The sequence below is a fragment of the Piliocolobus tephrosceles genome, chromosome 12 (genome assembly GCF_002776525.5).
Source record: "Piliocolobus tephrosceles isolate RC106 chromosome 12, ASM277652v3, whole genome shotgun sequence".
NCBI lineage: Eukaryota > Metazoa > Chordata > Mammalia > Primates > Cercopithecidae > Piliocolobus > Piliocolobus tephrosceles.
The window spans coordinates 106,664,853-106,683,868 of NC_045445.1; the positions used below are offsets into that span (position 1 = coordinate 106,664,853).

At 40.1% G+C, this 19,016-nt stretch overlaps 1 protein-coding gene across 5 annotated transcripts in view; it reads left to right on the plus strand.

Moving 5' to 3' along the window:
- The window catches only part of CASK (calcium/calmodulin dependent serine protein kinase), a 408,963-nt gene that overhangs the window by 324,477 nt on the left and 65,470 nt on the right, over positions 1-19,016 (plus strand). For all 5 annotated transcript variants that reach the window (XM_023202786.2, XM_023202787.2, XM_023202789.2 and 2 more), the window contains 2 exons: positions 9,290-9,367; positions 11,892-11,972. In XM_023202786.2, coding sequence (XP_023058554.1) covers positions 9,290-9,367; positions 11,892-11,972 — 159 coding nt within the window. The remainder of the gene's footprint in view (positions 1-9,289; positions 9,368-11,891; positions 11,973-19,016) is intronic.

A 19,016-nucleotide genomic window follows, 5' to 3' on the forward strand; every position in this document is an offset into this window, starting at 1 on the left:
AGCCAAGATCGTGCCATTGCACTCCATCCTAGGTGACAGAGCGAGACACCCTCTCAAAAAAAAAAAAAAAAAAGAAAGAAAAAAAGTTCTTCCTAGTGTTTAATTGTAGCTCCTTAAGTTTTTGAAAATGCCATTTTAAATTTTGCAATGTTTCTTTCACACTTACGTTGCCCATCATGCAATCTTTAGGCCACTGCTAAATACACTGCTGTTCTCCAAGCTTGACAAACTACATATTTAATGATGCCAAGGATCTTTGAAAGGAGTGTGTGTGTGTGTGTGTGTGTGTGTGTGTGTGTGTGTGTGTGTGTGAGACAGGGTCTCACTCTGTCACTCTGGCTGGAGTGCGGTCATGCAGTCATAGCGCATTGCAGCTTCGACCTTCCAGGCTCAGGCAATCCTCCCACCTCAGCCCCCCAAGTAGCTGGGTTTATAGGAGTGCGCCACTACGCCTGGCTAATTTTTGTATTTTTGGTAGAAACGAGGTTTCCACATGTGGCCCAGACTGTTCTCAAACGCCTATCCTCAAGCTATCTGCCCACCTCGGCCTCCCAAGGTGCTGGGATGACAGATGCAAGCCACTGCACCTGGCCTCAACAAGTTTATATGTAAACTTGAGCAAGAAAAATAGATTTTTAGATCTTACAAAGTTTTCTGTGATCTCCAACTTCAGAAAATCAGTTCCAGTACAGTAATTGAATATCAGTTCCCTGTGTTTCAATATTAAATCAGCTTTCCCTAGTATTTTGCTGGATTTCAAATGTATATGAGAAAATACCTGTTATGTATTGATGGCTGATCTGCTCAGTTCGCTGAAAAGATGTGACATTGGAACTTTGTTCCTATTTATCCACATAATTCACAGAAACTGTGAAGAAAGTTCTTAATAAGATAGTCTGTGTTTTCAGAACAAGTTATTTCAGTGTTCATTATTGCTACAGAGTGTAATTGTGTGCACACTGTTATTATCTGTTTTATTAGGATCATCACAGACACATTCATTAAATACTTTGCAGCTAAATATTTGACTCTTGCAAACTTTAATTCTTTTCCAGCGGGAATTTTCTTCAGTATCTATAAGTGATAAGATGATGGTTGCTAATGAACATCAGTGTTCTTTGCAACCCTACAAGCCTATGCCTACAGTATAGTTGCAAAAGTTATAAACTTGTCCAAACCAATATACATTCTGGTCCTTAGATTTGGTTTTCTCTGTGCGAAAAAAAGTTAGTGGGACATACAACTCAGTGATAATTATTTTATAGCCTCTTACCATGCATTCCGTTTTAAATGTTGATCTTGATAAATACTGCACATAAACTATGAGCCAAACAAAGGTTTCTATTTGAGAACTAAGAAATCAGAAGATAATGTGATATAATGGAGTATGATAAAAAAGGAAACTTGATTTAGTGCTTTGAATATAAATAAAAGGTGACATATTAACCGATTTCATCATTCTTATGTTTGAAAGTACAGTCTCAGGAGATTTGAATTTAATATCACCACCAAGTTTATTCTGCTTCATTTGAAACAACCCATGTCAAATGTAGAATGTGGTCTCTTTACGGAGCTGTGGCGACACTTCCTAAGACAGAAAGATGAATGAAGCGTGTCAGTGTAGCTCTGTGTGGTCATATCTGACTCAGTGCCAGAGATTTGCAGAGAGCAGGCCTATCTGTGAGTGAGACAATATGAGACAGTCTGTTTCCCTTACAGCTGTTCACATTTCCTTGTTTTGCCCTGGTGTTGTATGCGCGTGTTTTTTTTGTTTTGTTTTGTTTTGTTTTTTAATAAAAAGTGCTGAATTTGCGTAATGGCAATTTCATTAGAAAAAGAGAGTAAACAAGGCTGGGCGCAGTGGCTCACGCCTGTAATCCCAGCACTTTGGGAGGCCAAGACAGGTGGATCATGAGGTCAGGAAATCGAGACCATCCTGCCTAATACGGTGAAACTCCGTCTCTACTAAAAATACGAAAAAAAAAAGTAGCCGGGCCTGGTCGTGGGCGCCTGTAGTCCCAGCTACTCAGGAGGCTGAGGCAGGAGAATGGCATGAACCCATGAGGTGGAGGTTGCAGTGAGCCGAGATTGCGCCACTGCACTCCACCCTGGGTGACAGAGCGAGACTCCATCTCAAAAAAAAAAAAAAAAAAGAAAAGAAAAAGAGAGTAAACAGTAACAGATTCATTCTTGTTTTCCCTCTGGGGATAATTTATTAACATTCTTCCTTCTCTCTTCCTCCCCCTTCACACCTCAGCTTTACAAATATACCTGATATCTTCAAATTTCAGGAAACCAAATAGCAAGAGGAAATACATTTTGTCATTCCAATATACCTTGAATTTAAGCTTCTAGAGCAGGCATTCACAAACTATGACTCTCGGGCCAAATCCAGCTGGCCACCTGTTTTTGTAAATAAAGTTTTATTGGAACACAGCCATGCTCATTCATTTATGGATTATTAACAGCCGCCCTCACACAACACAACAGGGTTTAGTGGCTGTGACAGAGACCATATGGCCTGCAAAGCCTAAAATATTTCCTATCTTGCCAGGATAGGATTAGGATCCTGACATTCTATTTTTTTCTTTTTTTTTTTTCTTGAGACAGTCTCTCTCTCTGTTGCCCAGGCTGGAGTGCAATGGCGTGATCTCGCCTCTCGGGTTCAAGCGATCCTCCCGCCTCAGCTACCCTAGTAGCTGGGACTACAGGCGTGCACCACCACACCCGGCTAATTTTTGTATTTTTAGTAGAGAGGGGTTTTGTCATGTTGGCCAGACTAGTCTCGAACTCCTCACCTCAGGTGAGAATCCTGACATTCTTTAACATGGCAAGGCTTGTAATTGATTAGCTAATAGTTTTCAAATCATATTGAGTGTATTTTTTCCCTGCAGCCTATAAATAGAATTTTATACAGCTTTTTTCCCAAGTGTTTGCCAAAGATATCTCCCTGGCACAAGGCACTGTGTATTACTGAATTCTAGTAACAAGCTGAGGAGATCTGGATGAGAGAAAGGACAGCATATCAGCAGGGCAGGGTCAGGTCCCTGCTACTCTGGCTGTATGACCCTGACCATGACACTTCACCTGACTGGAACTCAGCTTTTGACTTTTTAAAATGGAGGAGTTGAATCATGTTGACATCTAAGGTCTCCTCTTTTTTTTTTTTTTTTTGTACCCCAAACAGAGTCTCATTCTGTCACCCAGGCTGGAGTGCAGTGGCACAATCACAGTTCACTCATCCTGGGCTCAGGGAATCCGTCCACCTCCCCCTCTTGAGTAGCTGGGACTACAGGCAGTCACCACCACACCCAGCAAATTTTTTTATTTTTTGTAGAGACAGAGTCTCATTATCTTGCCGAGGTTGGTGTTGAATTCTGGGCTTAAGTGATCTTCCTACCTCGTGTGGCCTCCCCAAGTGCCAGGATTACAGGCATGAACCACCACATCTAGCCCTAAGGTCTCTTTTACCTTGAAAATTGTATAAAGTAAGTCAGACTTGAAAGATACAAAAGAAAGAATTAAATATAGTCAAAACGTATTTCTTAATTTTCAGGGAAAGTTTTTAACTGCACATGCAGGATCGAAGAGAAATAATATCTGGTTCCTAAAGAAACAAGCTGAAATAAATACTCCTGATGTGTTTATTTTGTTACTCTGAATTTTTAAAAAATCTGCTTACAATTTCTATGTACTAGTCCAAATATAATACTTAGTTTTTCTAGAGGAAGCATTTCTTAAACACTGCTGTGTACTCAGCCTCATGCTAGGGGCTGTTACCTAATGTCAGAGAACCCAAGTCTGGTCGTGGGAAAGAAAAAGAACCACTTAAACAGCATGTTCTATAATAATGTACCTCAGACATTCAGTTCCCTCTTGGCTGTTGATGGCCTTGGTGTGGCAGACACCCCAGGGTTGGCTGTGTCCTGAGTTGCAGACGTGTGGTTTCTGCATCGTCAGTATACTCAGCACCTGGTCTCAGAAACATGTTCTCGTCGCCTGACCCCAGGGGTTACCACATAGCTTTTTACTTCTGAGTCCTCTTGTCCTCCTAGGCAGGGCTGCATCCAGATAGCTCCAGCCAGCCTGCCTTCTGCAGTGTCTCCTTGACTCATGGGAAACACACACATGCTTAACTCAACATACACTACAAGCATGGCCTGCCCCAGGCGGCCTCCAGCCATGAAAGAGGCAGGCACCAGTCTCTTTTTGCTTAGGACCCCAAATGCCACATGTCAAGCTGCCCCAAGGACTCTCTCACACACAGAGATCCTTCCTAGTGTACCAAAGTGGGCCTATAAGTTGCTACAACTCAGCAAGCATCCCTCCAGAGAATGAGATAGTGAGCTCTTCTGGCTGGCACCTCCAGTGTCTAATGTGTGGTTCTTTTGGGGCATCTACCATCCTTCACTTTGTATGAGGGAGGGTGCAATCCCCTCTCCTTTCTTCCCCAACAAGAATGAGAAGGAAATAATCAAATACTTGCTCTTCTTAGTCCTGTGACTCCTACAAATCCCAGACTCCTGCCTCTATAGGCAGAATGAGGGGTCCTGGGGTGAATGTGAAAGGGCCATTTTGACTGCCTTTCAGCAAGCCCTGGAGAAGTGGTCTAGCAGCTTCATAGCAGGTTCAGTGCCATTTACTTCTTCTTGGCCTTAGCTTTGGGCTTTAGCTGAAAGTCCAAGACTACTGGTAAGGTCCCAAGTAACATTTTATATATTCTTTATATATGATGGAATGGGGGGTGGGTAAAGGGTAAGAAAGACAAGCTGCAGTCTTCCTTTGTTCTCAAAATCCATCTACCTCTCACTTGCCCCAGACCTTGGCAAAACTCTACCTAGATTTGAAATTTGAGTCCTGCGTATCCTTGTAGGCAGCATATAGTATGCAGACGACCCATGAGAATGAGAAATCCAAAAGCACTATGTTTCTAACTACTGTTTTTAAACACTTTAATGTTACATCGCATTCGAACTTTTTTCCATTGATGACTTTATTTACCTGCTTTGCCATATTTCTCAAATGCTTTGTATATGCTATGGATATCACTAAAGTATTTTGAGTCTCTAAGACAAAAATATAGAAGTTGGTGGGGAGAAATGAAGGTTGACATATTATGCATATACATCAAGATAGTCTCCAACTTCGGGTTGCCCACTGAGATCATTGCCAGTTGATATTGCTGGGGACCAAACTACTTACTCTGGGGTCTCCAAAGGGATGAATCCTTCATACATTTCTGGGCCTTTGGTTATACAGATTTTTGGAATTTGTGAGCTCTTTGAAGACAGGAACTCTCATCTTTTTCATCTCTGTATCCCTAGTACATAGAACCCCACATTTAGTACACTCAATAAATACTGAGTGGATAGGTATGTGAATGAACCAACAAAGGGTCACTTCTCTCTGACAGTGACAAAATAAGCCCATTCCTCACTCCCTCCTGCTTCAGTTCTTGCTTGCCCTTTTGGTTGATGAACGAGCAGCTGAGATTCACAGTGTATTCTTTGCCACATGGACACCATCCTCTCTATCCTGTGACTGGCTTGACAGGTGCAGTTTCTAGGACTTGAGAGCTGCAGTTTTTAGAAGAAGCAGAGCCCAATACCCCCACCTCAGGTAGAAGCCCCATCTTTTAATTCCTTCCCATTGTATCTACCTTTCATATTAAGCATCCGACCTCCCCCTCACTCCCCCCTGCCACTACTTCCACTGAACTTTAGGTGAATTGAATTTAATTTAGGTGATTGAACTGGATCAGACCAGACCAAATGTATGGAATAAAATTTGGTCTGAACATCTTCCTTGGAGCAGTGCCTTAAAAGAGATTCCAGGCACTTGTGTGCCATCTATGAAGTTGTACGGCTAGAACAGCAGTTCTCACTTGACCACTCTGTGCCTCATTTTTCTCATCTTAAAGTGAGAATAGTAGGGATAACCAATTGCATAGGATTGTTTGAAGTTAAATGAATGAGTATATGTTAAGAGCTTAGACTAGTAACGATCATCTAGTAAGTGCTCAGTAAAAGTAGTAATTACCATTGTTGCTATTAAGTAGTAGTACTATTAGTACTCTCAAAAGTTAGCACTGGACATAAGATTTCCAAATACCTAAGGAGTTTATTAAAGCACAGATTTCTGGACCTCTTTCTTAAATTCTGATGTAGTAGGTTTGAAGGGGGGTCCAGGAATCTATGTTTCGTAAGTACTACATCTGATTCTGCCACATATTCTTAAGAAATTACAGATATAAGACGTAAGCAACTGTATTTGACATAGTAAGACCAGGCCAAAAATTGTCTCCAATTTGGGGAGTTATGGGATTGTTTTTTCTTTGTGAGAAAAATTGATGTCCATTTATTAAATGTTTAAATAGGAACGAACCATAATCATAGTTGAAAATGTTGAAGATAATCGTCCTTGATCAAGAAAAAGGCAAAACTTAGTTTATCATGGAATTAGACATTATAAAGTGATAGTGCTATCAACTTGTAAAGCCTCAAATTAAATTTGCTTTTTTTTCTCAAACATGTTTGAGATTTTTTTTTATTTTAATTTTTTTCGAGATAAAGTCTTGCTCTATCATGCAGACTAGAGTGCAGTGATGCGATCATAGCTCACTGCAGCCTTGACCTTCTGAGCTCAAGCAATCCTCCTGCCTCAGCCTCCCGAGTAGCTGGGAATACAGGCATATGCCATCATGCCTGGCTAATTTTTGTATTTCTTTTGCAGAGACAGGGTTTTGCCATGCTGCCCAGGCTGTTCTCCAACTCCTGGGCTCAAGCAGTCTGCCTGCCTCAGCCTCCCAAAGTGCTCGGATTATAGGAGTGAGCCACTGCACCCAGCCGGGTTTGAGATTTTATAAAAATATTGTTATGTATTCACTTAGGTTATTTAAACTTTCCTTGATAATTAATATTATGACACATCAGGTGATGACTAAATGTGTTTTTAAAGTGTTATGTATTTTTTTAATTGTGATAACAACACTTAACAGGAGCTCTACCCTCTCAACAAATTTTAAAGTGCACAATGCAGTATTGTTGGCCGGGCACGGTGGCTCTAGCCTGTAATCCCAACACTTTGGGAGGCCGAGGCGGGCAGATCACAAGGTTAGGAGTTAGAGACCAGCCTGGCCAACATGGTGAAACCCTGTCTCTACTTAAAATACAAAAAAATTAGCCGGGCATGGTGGCACGTGCCTGTAATCCCAGCTACTCAGGAGGCTGAGGCAGGAGAATCGCTTGAACCCAGGAGGCAGAGGCTGCAGTGAGCCGAGATTGAGTCACTGCACTCCAGCCTGGGAGACAAAGCGAGACTCTGTCTCAAGAAAAAAAAAAAAAAGTGCACAATACAGTATTGTTAATGATAGACACAATGTTGTACAGCAGATCACCAGAACGTACACATCTTGCAAATGTTATGTAGTGTGTGTGTTTCATGGTTTCATAGTTTTTTTGGTTTTGCACTTTGTTTGGGTTTGGGTGGTGGTTTTTTGTTGTTTTACTATTTTTATTGCATGCGTGCAGTGCAATTCATTTTTATAGGCTAGTCTGGAAACCTAATCACTATTTATAACATTATTTTTGTGGGAAAATATGATCCCAGTTACAACATTGACATTTCTTTAGAGATAGAAAGCATTCAGAAGATGGAGACTGCCCACATATATTTTACAGGGATTTGGGCAAACTTTTATGGACCAGCCACAAATCACCAGTTCCCTAAAATGTTAATATAATGTTTTAAATAGAGCAGCATTTTACTAGTCTACTTATACTATTTATTTAATCTCTGATTTAGTAGTGCTTTCTTAATTAATACATCATTTAAAAAATTGTCCCTGCTCTATCTTCACATTGCTTTTGTTAGGCATTTTTATGTATGATGTGGCCCAAATATTTACAAGTCATAAAAATTTATCTTGCATCAGTATAAACAAATCTGACTGTAATCTGAAGAATGTTTATAGTCAGTATTTCACTTCTCAACTAGCATTGGTGTACAGAGTAGGTGAAGAAAAAAAAAAAGAACAAAACTGACAACAAAAATCCCCACCTATTTTAGAGAAGTTAGGAAATAGAAGTGTTCACACCAGCTGAGGTCATCTTTAACTTTTCACTTTTCAAAGCAGACTGTTGACTATGAAACGTTTTATTTGAGGTAGAAATTAATATTTTAATTGTATTTTCTAAACTACAGAGATTTTTCTCTAAAGAATTAAATGTGTGTTCTTCAGAAAGCTGAACTTTGGATCATTTAGGTTTGTGGAATTTTAGAAATATATTTAGGTTTGTAGAATTTTAGAAATATATTTAGTTTCTTATTTTTTCTTTTTCTTTTTTTTTTTTTTTTTTTTTGGGGGTGGGGGTTTTGTTTTTTTGCCCAGGCGGGAGTGCAAGCCTGGGAGTGCAATGGCGTGATCTCGGCTCACTGCAACCTCTACCCCTCAGGTTCAAATGATTCTCCTGCCTCAGCCTCCCGAGTAGTTGGAGTTACAGGCGCCCACCAACACGCCTGGCAAATTTTTTTGTATTTTTAGTAGAGACGGGGTTTCACCATGTTGATCAGGCTGCTCTCGAACTCCTGACCTCAGGTGATCCGCCCACTTTGGCCTCCCAAAGTTCTGAGATTATAGGCATGAGCCATCGCGCCCAGCGTATATTTACTCTCTTTTCAGTGTCTTCTCCACCCTGAAGTTGCAGAGTCGAAAGAAAAAAAGTTTATGTCCTTGACTTCCTGCTGAAGGATACCACTGATCTGTTAATGAACAGCCCTAGTAAAACAACCATAAACCTTTGTGAGAACATTCCTTCCTAGAAGGAGTTGGGTTTGCCCTTTCCCAAGATTTAGGTTTCTGTGAAAATTCTTCCAGACGTGCCTTGGCCAGAAAGCATTCTTTCATTTTACTCCGTATAGACGTGCCTTGGCCAGAAAGCATTCTTTTATTTTACTCCGTATTCAAGCTATTGCCAAGTTCCTTCTGTCAGAGGAAACAAACTCTGTGATTGAGGAAATATTGACGAATTTAAAATGACAAGGAAATTGCCACATTGACAGAATTTTGGTCCGTCTATTCAAAGGCGATTTTTTGAAAAGATATGCATGAGACTCATATTCTGACAAGTTTCACGGAACAATTCAGAGGTTATTACCAAGAGGATCCCACTGAAATCATCAGCCTACGTTTTTAAAAGGAAAATATTATTTAGTGAAATAATAAATACGAAGCTCTGAATTTTAGCAAAGAATTGTGAGTGTTTACTGGATTTCCTTCTTTGCTTTTTAGCTGTATGACAAAATAAACACAAAGTCTTCACCACAAATCAGGAATCCTCCAAGTGATGCAGTACAGAGAGCCAAAGAGGTAAGTGATGTATTTTATAGAATTATTTGGCATCATCATATTTGCTACCTTTATTGAAGACATTTCTGTTGCACATTAAGAGGCAGTTTCCCTGGAGTCACAATTTAACTCATTATATTCAGATTTAGTATTTCTAAGTTTATTACTGAACATACAGAAAAGAAAAAAAGATCTCTGCAGCAGTATTGCCTGGATTTCTAGTTCTGGTTCTGCAATGTAAACTTGAATACATTACCATCAATTTTACTTCTCTTTTTCTGTTTTTTAAAAAAGAAAGTTATTTTACAACACTTGGTGGAAATAGACATGCTATAAAAATTTGAGTTGCTTTTTGAAGGTGGTAATGTTTGAAAGTTAATTAAATTTCTGTAGCAATTAAATATACTGAGTTTAAAGAAGTCATTTTTGTAAATTGTTAATGTATGTGGCTATATCTGTCACAAACTTTTAAAAACCTATTTATGATAGAAACACGACATTGTAGAAAGTTTGGAAAATAAAAATAGATCCATAATCTCATCACCCTAACACAGTAGTTTCCATTTTTATATATCGTTTTCCAGTCACTCTCTATTTGCATATAAATTTTTTATAGTTGTAATCAAAATGTGTCTTTTTTTAACCTACCATTATATAATAAGCATATTTCCATGTTTCTACTTGATCTTTACAAATATAACTTCTAATGACTGTAATATTTTTCTTTGCTGTTATTAAAGTATAATGTATTAGCAATTCTCCCATTGTTAGACACATAGGTTTGTTTTTTTTTTTCATTTTTTGATCATATCAGTCTTTGTGCAAATAAACATTTTTCTTTTAGAAAAATTAGTTCTAATAAAGTGAAATTACTAAGTGAAAGACTATGAAGGACACAGTCCCTTCCCTACCAGATTTTAAACACAAAGTCTGTACTGGAAGATGGTGTATGTTTACTGAGAAATGAGACCCATGCAGTGGAGGCCGCCCGGCCTGCCCACTTGGTCAGGACTAGCTTGGAGGAATTGTCTCTAACTTCGCCCCCGAGGGCTCGTAGAAGGGAATTAAGGTATCACTGATAGAGGCATGAATCACCACCCTGTCTTCACAATACGCGGATAGAAGCAGAGACTCTGGGGACAATTCTTTGGCTCAAATGTACAGTGAAAACCTGCTGGTTTTCCCCTAGCCCTGCTTATGTGGAAATACCACACCTCTGTATTTAAAAATAAACTAGGAGAGGAGCAAGGACCCAGAGAGAGTATGTGGTTTCGTCCTCTCATTTCACTAGTAGAGAAACTCAGAGCATAAAATACTCCAAGGATAATTGGTTTATCGTCTTGAAACAATATGAATTAACAGCATAACCAGCACTCTAATGAACAGGGTATTTGGATAAGAAAGTTCTGTCATTTTTGCTTGTTTGTTTGTTCTTCCCTGAGGCAGTAGTTGAATAGCACAGAACATTCTAGTTATGATGCTAAAATCTAAGGCTCAGGCCATGTGACCTCACAACATCCCCTCCTACCCCAGTAGGAAGCTTTTGTATGGTTTTCACAGGTTGAGGTGAGAGTCCTCCTGGATGGGTGGTGGTATGCTCCTGCCATCCAGTTGTGCTGAAGCAATCCTTGATTGGCTTGATGGCTGGAATTCAGTTGAGTGTAATGCAAATCTCTCTGAATCCAGCCATCTGCAGTTAGAATAGCAGCAGGTGTTTACTCAGAAAAAGAACAGAGGCTTTTTCATGGGTTCGTGTCCCATAAATAAACAGGTAAACTCCATCCTGGTGGTAAAGGAGAACTTTTGAAAACAATTTTATTTGAACACAGCCATTTTTACCTGTGCAGAAAAATATTAATAACTAATTAGTGAAGAAAGTTTGAGTGGAAAGAAAAAATAAGGCTTTAAAAAATTGTTCTCTTAGGCTCCCTGGCATTTAACCCTAAGAGCCATTAGCAGAGGCATGGCTTTCTCTATGTGGGCAGATGACTATGGGGAATAACATTGATCTGGCAGGCATTTTTGCATTTTCTACGTTACTTAAAGAAAAATTACTTGTGTATTCTTAATTAAGTAGCATAATTAATTAGTACTGTTCTTGAAATCATTTTTATTTGTGCCAGTGTCATTTTGACATTTCTAAAGGGAACTGGCAGTGCTGTTAATATAAAAGAAAACTTCTTATTAACTTTTTGTCCATATTGATTTTTATGGTGAGTTTGGAAAAAGATATTCAGAGATATTCTTCCGTTAAGTTTCATAAATCTGTAATAAATATATGTTGCAGGCTTGTCATTTTGTTTTGTATTTTTCAATAACCTTTTAGGTTATAGTTGACAGACTATTAGAACAATTTGCTTCATTTTTATTACCATCGATACTGTTCTTCTATGTATTAATAACATTTGAATAAAATGAAAAGTTTTTCAAAATAGTTGTTTTGCCTGCTATAAAAATCCATTCATAATTTTTAACTTAAAATAATTTAACATTATGTAAATCTTGTGTCATGTTTGTACTATTACATATCTTGTTTATTTTTTAGGTATTGGAAGAAATTTCATGTTATCCTGAGAATAACGACGCAAAGGAACTAAAGCGTATTTTAACACAACCTCATTTCATGGTAAGTAATAATTAAACTTCCATAGAACTGAAACCTCACTTTCAAAAGAAGTTTTTAAACTACCCTCATAAAATGTAGCCAGCTTCATCTCATGCATTTTTATCCATATCGTATGAGACTATTAAGATTACAATACCAGGTAATACCAAATATTTTAAGATTCTTTTGTTTACTTTTTGTCACACCCGTAAAGATACTCTTGGTGAAGTGGCTTTTCAGGGACTATACTCATCAGACAAGGGATTTTCTTTCTTATGGGATAGTCCTTTAGTCACTGGAACTGTTTATGTTACTTAAACCACAAAGAACTAAAATTAGAGACAGTTTTCAGTAATAAAGAATTGTCTGAATCTAGGTGATATGTGGGAAGAACTACATCTCTTTTGACAATGCAAAATTGCTGCACTTTCTTGGTTCATTTCTACTATATAGAAAATGGGGATAACACCTGTATTTAGCCAAATATAAAGCTAAATAACTAAACAAAGCTCAAAATAGATAAGATACTTTTCTGTGGAAAAAGGTCCATGCTTATCTACCTAACTGCAATACAAAAACACAATTACAGATGGAAATTCATGTTGAATATACCATTTTAAAAGCATTAACCACATCAGTTTATGTGGAAAAATATGTGAAAAGTGGAAAATTTACCTCACTGCCCTTTGGGAGAAAATCTGACTTAAAAGCCTTGTTCTTATTACTACTATTGCAGATGATACTTTGAATTTTTATTTATGTATTTACTTTTGAGATAGAGTCTCACCCTGTCACCCAGGGTGAAGTGCAGTGGCGCGATCTCAGCTCACTGCAGTCTCTGCCTCCCAGGTTCAAGCAGTTCTCCTGCCTAAGCCTCCCAAGTAGCTGGGATTGCAGGCATGTACCACGACACCTGGATAATTGTTATATTTTGAGTAGAGACGGGATTTTACCATGTTGGCCAGGTTGGTCTAGAACTCCTGACCTTACCTCCGACCTCAGCCTCCCAAAGTTCTGGGATTACAGGCATGAGCCACCATGCCTGGCCACAGGTGACACTTCTAAAATAATAGTAACAGTATAATATGTGTATCAAAGCAATTACCTGTGAGTTATTATATATATGCTGTTTTATGATAGTGTTTCTAAACCTTTTTTTTTTTTTTTTTTTTTTTTTTTTGAGACGGAGTCTCGCTCTGTCACTCAGGCTGGAGTGCAGTGGCCGGATCTCAGCTCACTGCAAGCTCTGCCTCCCGGGTTCACGCCATTCTCCTGCCTCAGCCTCCCGAGTAGCTGGGACTACAGGCGCCTGCCACCTCGCCCGGCTAGTTTTTTGTATTTTTTAGTAGAGACGGGGTTTCACCATGTTAGCCAGGATGGTCTCGATCTCCTGACCTCGTGATCCGCCCGTCTCGGCCTCCCAAAGTGCTGGGATTACAGGCTTGAGCCACCGCGCCTGGCCTGTGTTTCTAAACCTTTAACCAAGTTATTGAAATAATTTTTTTTTCCTCAAAGTAACTACCTGGAAAGAAGCAATTGCCATATTCATCCTTCCTAACTCTCCCACTCAAGCATTAAAGGCTGAATTCAAGTATAATCCCAGAGAGTATTTGACTTTATCCTATGATAACAGCACTGTCCAATGAATTACCATTACGATACAGGTTCTAATGGCTGTGGATGAGTGCATTTTTACAACCTAGATGCATAAACACAGAACTTCGTTCAAATCTCACCTCTGTTGTCAAGATCTCTTGTAACCTCTCTACACTTCTCTTGGACTTTCTCTTCTCTAACTCTTTTCCACTTGTTTATATTCACCTGCATAACATTCTAATGCTTTCTGGCCTGCCAGAGCAGGTCCCTTCCTGGTGAATGAGCCAGGGCAATTTTTCTTTGTCCTTCCATGTCCTGGCCCAATTTTGTTGTTCTCATTGAGCTTATGATCTCATTTAGTCATTGTGATTATCTCTGTTTCACAGAGCAGGAGAATAAAGAAACTATATGCTTTGTTAATAATCCTCAAATTTGATGAATCACAAATATCTGCAGTAAAATTACCGTTAATATTATCTTGTTCACTGTTTCATGCGTATGTGCTGTGTTTCCCCGGATTATAATTCATTCCCTTTTAAACAGCAAGTCTTCTATAGTAGGGGTCTCCAACCCCTGGGCCACTATCAGTACCCATCCGTGGCCTGTTAGGAACCAGGCCGCACAACAGGAGGTGAGCAGCAGGCCAGCAAGCATTACCACCTGTGTCCCCCTCCTGTCAGATCAGCCTAGGCATTAGATTCTCATAGAAGCGGGAACCCTATAGTGAACTGTGCATGCGAGGGATCTAGGTCACATACTCCTCATGAGAATCTAATGCCTGATGATCTGAGGTAGAACAGTTTCATCCCAAAATCATCCCCTGACCTCTGTCTCCCACCCCCACCCACCCTGCCACCATCCATGGAAAAATTATCTTCCACAAAATGGGTCCCTGGTGCCAAAAAGGTTGGGGACCATTGTTCTATAGTATAAAAGTGGTTAAAGCTGTGAATTCAGATGACCTGGGGTTGAACTCCATCCTTGCTACCTTAACTTTATGAACTCTGACTCGTGGAGTCAGAATAAGAATTAAGTAGCTGATAAATCTACTGCACGTAGCACAATGCTTGACGTATGCTTAATGCCTAATAGATGTTATCTAATACCTATTATTAGTTGCTCCATAGTATCTATCATTTATAGGGCATGTAGTAAGTTATCAGTAAAACCTTGAATAGATTAGGAACCTGCCCATTTTCAGGTAGGTTAGCCTCTCCTTGGCTGACTGCTCTGTGCAGTGTTCCATAGCTGGAAACAGATATATAATAAATTTTGGACCAGGCACAGTGGCTCATGCCTGTAATCCCAGCATTTTGGAAGGCCAAGGCAGGAGGATTGCTTGAACCCAAGAGTTAAAGACCAGCCTGGGCAACGTAGGGAGACCCCATCTCTACAAAAAATTAAAAATAAACTAGCCAGACATGGTGGCACATGCCTATAGTCCCAGCTACTTAGGAGGCTGAGGTGGGAGGATCACATGAGCCTGGGAGGTCAGGGCTGAAGTGAGCCATGATGGCACCACTGCACTTCAGCCTGGGCAACAGAGCGAGACCCTGTCTCAAAAAATAAAAAATAAAAAATGCCAGGCACTGTGACTCATGCTTATAATCCCAGCGCTTTGGGAGGCTGAGGAATGAGAGTCATTTGAGGTCAGGAGTTCGAGACCAGCCTGGCCAACATGGTGAAACCTGTCTCTACTAAAAATACAAAAATTAGCCAGGCATGGTGGCGGGCACCTGTAGTCCCAGCTACTCAGGAGACTGAGGCAGGAGAATCTCTTGAACGCAGGAGGCAGAGGTTGCGGCGAACTGGGATCGCACCACTGCACTCCAGCCTGGGAGACAGAGTGAGACTCCATCTAAATAAAAAATAAAAATAAATAAAAGCCTTCCAGGCCATTGTAGGGAATCTACAGTTTTCTCCTGATTGCAATAGGATGACACTAAGTGATGGCACACAGGAAAATATCTGATCTGTGCTTTGCTGGAGCTGAAGTGTAGAAAACGGACTGTAGCGGAGATAAGGGTTTAGGGAGACCAATCGGAAGGAAGGCTGTTGTGAGAGGTGGTAGAGGCTTGGAGAAAGGTGAGGATGGTAGAACATGGGCAGATGGGGTTTCTCTGTCGGAGATGGTTACATACAAGAGGACTTGCTTGTGGTTGGGATGTAACCTAGTGTGATTAAACCGATTTCACAATTCAGAGAGGAAATTGTGCCCTAACAAGGTAAAGAGACTTGCTTAAGGTCACTCACCTAGTCAGTGGCCTCAATGAGGTTCAAGCCAGATCTCGCTGGCACCAAAGCCCATGCTCTTGAAAGTCAGTTGATTTATAATGCTAATCAGTTTTCTAATAAATTTAAGTTGAGCTCATTGGTCATTCCCAAATAAGCTTGTGGGTGGATAATATCTTATGTGGGAAATACAATTCTGAGATATATATATATATATATATATGCTATGTTAAATGAGCTTTTAAATGCTGAGGCTTTCTATCTTATAAGCATTTTTTAAATCATAGTTTCAAAATCTTGATATTTTTAAAGAAATAGTAATAGCTAAGGGGAAATATGTTAATACTTATAATTTTTTTATTATGCCAAGGTTTGGGAGTTATTCTTGGCATATTTATAATTTCAGACTTATTTGCTCAGTCATCCGAATTTTTCTTTGCTTTCTGATTATTATAACATAAGGATTTAATGTTGAATTGCCCAACACTGAAAATGCAGCTACTTGTAAATATTTATAGTAACTAAAGGGAGAGGAAATAAGGGTAAATTTAAACAACTTTAAAACTCTGTGTTGTTTTTGTTTTTGTTTTTTAAGAGACAGGGTCTTGCTCTATTGCCCAAACAGGAGTGCAGTGACACCTTCTTAGCTCACTGTAGCCGTCAGCTCCTGGGCAGCCTCCCAAGTAGCCTCCTGCCTCAGCCTCCCAAGTAGCCTCCTGCCTCAGCCTCCCAAGTAGCTGGGACTACAGGCATGCACCACCATGCCTGTCTACTTTTTTTTATTTTTTGTAGAGACTGGGGTCTCGCTTTGTTGCCCAGACTAGTCTTAAACTCCTGAGCTCAAACAGTCATGCTTCCTTGGCCTCCCAAAATGTTGGGATTACAGGCATGAGCTACCACACCTGGCCTAAAATCTGTATCTTTAGAGGTCATCATAAAAGAATATTATCTCACTGATTCCTTTTTTAGTTATTCCATTTGAAAGGCTGACTTTTTTTTTTTTTTTTTTTTTTTTTTTTTTGAGACGGAGTCTCGCTCTGTCACCCAGGCTGGAGTTCAGTGGCCGGATCTCAGCTCACCGCAAGCTCCGCCTCCCGGGTTCACGCCATTCTCCTGCCTCAGCCTCCTGAGTAGCTGGGACTACAGGCGCCCGCCATCTCGCCCGGCTAGTTTTTTGCATTTTTTAGTAGAGACGGGGTTTCACTGTGTTAGCCAGGATGGTCTCGATCTCCTGACCTCGTGATCCGCCCGTCTCGGCCTCCCAAAGTGCTGGGATTACAGGCTTGAGCCACCGCGCCCGGCCGAAAGGCTGACTTTTTAAAAAGAACATTCCCTTTGCTTGTTGCAGTTGTAAAATATGAAACATTGAATAGTCAGATTTTTTCACTCTAGTCTGATGTTGTTAGTTGTCTTATACATATCCTTACTATAGTACAAAAAGTGAAAGTTTTTTTCCTATTACATGATTGTTACGTATTTAAAACTGACAGCTATTTCAGCTTAGTAACAACTGCTCACTCATACGTCTTAACATATTTGAAGAAAAATGTTCAAATTTTGGTTTCTCTATTTTTTATTTTACATACTCTTTTAAGCTTTTAAAAAGATAGTCTGTAAGTGGCCCCCTTTTTCTGTTTGGATATGAATTAGAACTTTAGGTTAAGTTTCATTTTATGGTAGCAATCATTTACAGTGCCAAATTGTGGTTAATATTGAGTATGACCTTATTTGGCGACATCATTTGAGCATTTTTCTTTTAAAGTCCAGTTTGGGTATTATTTTATTATTGTGGGCTTATTCTTCCTTGTAAATAATGCATTAAATACAAATGTTTGCTTATATAATTTAAAAGAATGAGTAGAGGTCTGTAATCCCAGCACTTTGGGAGACTGGGGTGGGTGAATTGCATGAGCGCAGGAGTTCAAGATCAGCCTGGGCAACATGGCAAAACCCCGTATCTACAAAAAATATACCAATTATCTGGGTGCGGTAGCACATGGCTGTGGTCCCAGCTACTCGGGAGGCTGAGGTGGGAGGTTCACTTGAGCCCAAGAGGTCAAGGCTGCAGTGATATGACAAACATAATTTTAGCAAATGAAATGTTCCAGTTTTTATGTTACCGAGTTTTGCTTTTTGTCCTAAATCTTAGTTTCTTAACGTGACCACAATTAAATCAGAAAAAGAGGGATTTGCCCACATAGCACAGCCTCTATACTTGGGTTCAGGAGTACCAGTACAGGGTACAGTCAGGGTACTGGTGAGGAAGCCAAGGTCCCCAGGGCCATCATGGAGCCCTACTTTCTTTCTTTTTTTTTTTTTTTTTGAGATGGAGTCTCGCTCTGTCGCCCAGGCTGGAGTGCAGTGGCTGGATCTCAGCTCACTGCAAGCTCCGCCTCCCGGGTTTACGCCATTCTCCCATTCTCCTGCCTCAGCCTCCAGAGTAGCTGGGACTACAGGCGCCCGCCACCTCGCCCGGCTAGTTTTTTGTGTTTTTTAGTAGAGACGGGGTTTCACCGTGTTAGCCAGGATGGTCTCGATCTCCTGACCTCGTGATCCGCCCGTCTCGGCCTCCCAAATTGCTGGGATTACAGACTTGAGCCACCGCGCCCAGCCTGGAGCCCTACTTTCAAACTATGTATTGCTTAGTGCCCCTTGGTGCTCCTCACCCAAATCCCAGTTTACACCAGTCTTCTGAGATTGTGAAAATATCTGCCATTTCCATTAGAAACCCAACTGTGTATAATAGTCAAGGCATATTCTTTACTGGTGACAAATCAGCATTATCTTCTTTATGATTTTACCAGATTGTTAACCTTTGTTTTTGCCTCGTATGCATGCCTTTAAAATTAAAATAGCCAAGTCATGACTTTTTTAAGCCTTTTAATAAAATAACTTAATTTCAGATGCTATGAGTTGTATTTTTAAAGCAATTTTAATTGCATTTCATTATCTGCAGATATCTCATTACCACACAGATCACAAATTAAAATAGAACCAAATTTATAGTTAGCACACAAGAAAATATAATCTGTGTAAAGCTCCAGACATTCTGATAGCTATAGATTCTCTTTGAAATAGAAATGTTCAGGCCGGACGCGGTGGCTCAAGCCTGTAATCCCAGCACTTTGGGAGGCCGAGACGGGCGGATCACGAGGTCAGGAGATCGAGACCATCCTGGTCTACACGGTGAAACCCCGTCTCTACTATAAAATACAAAAAACTAGCCGGGCGAGATGG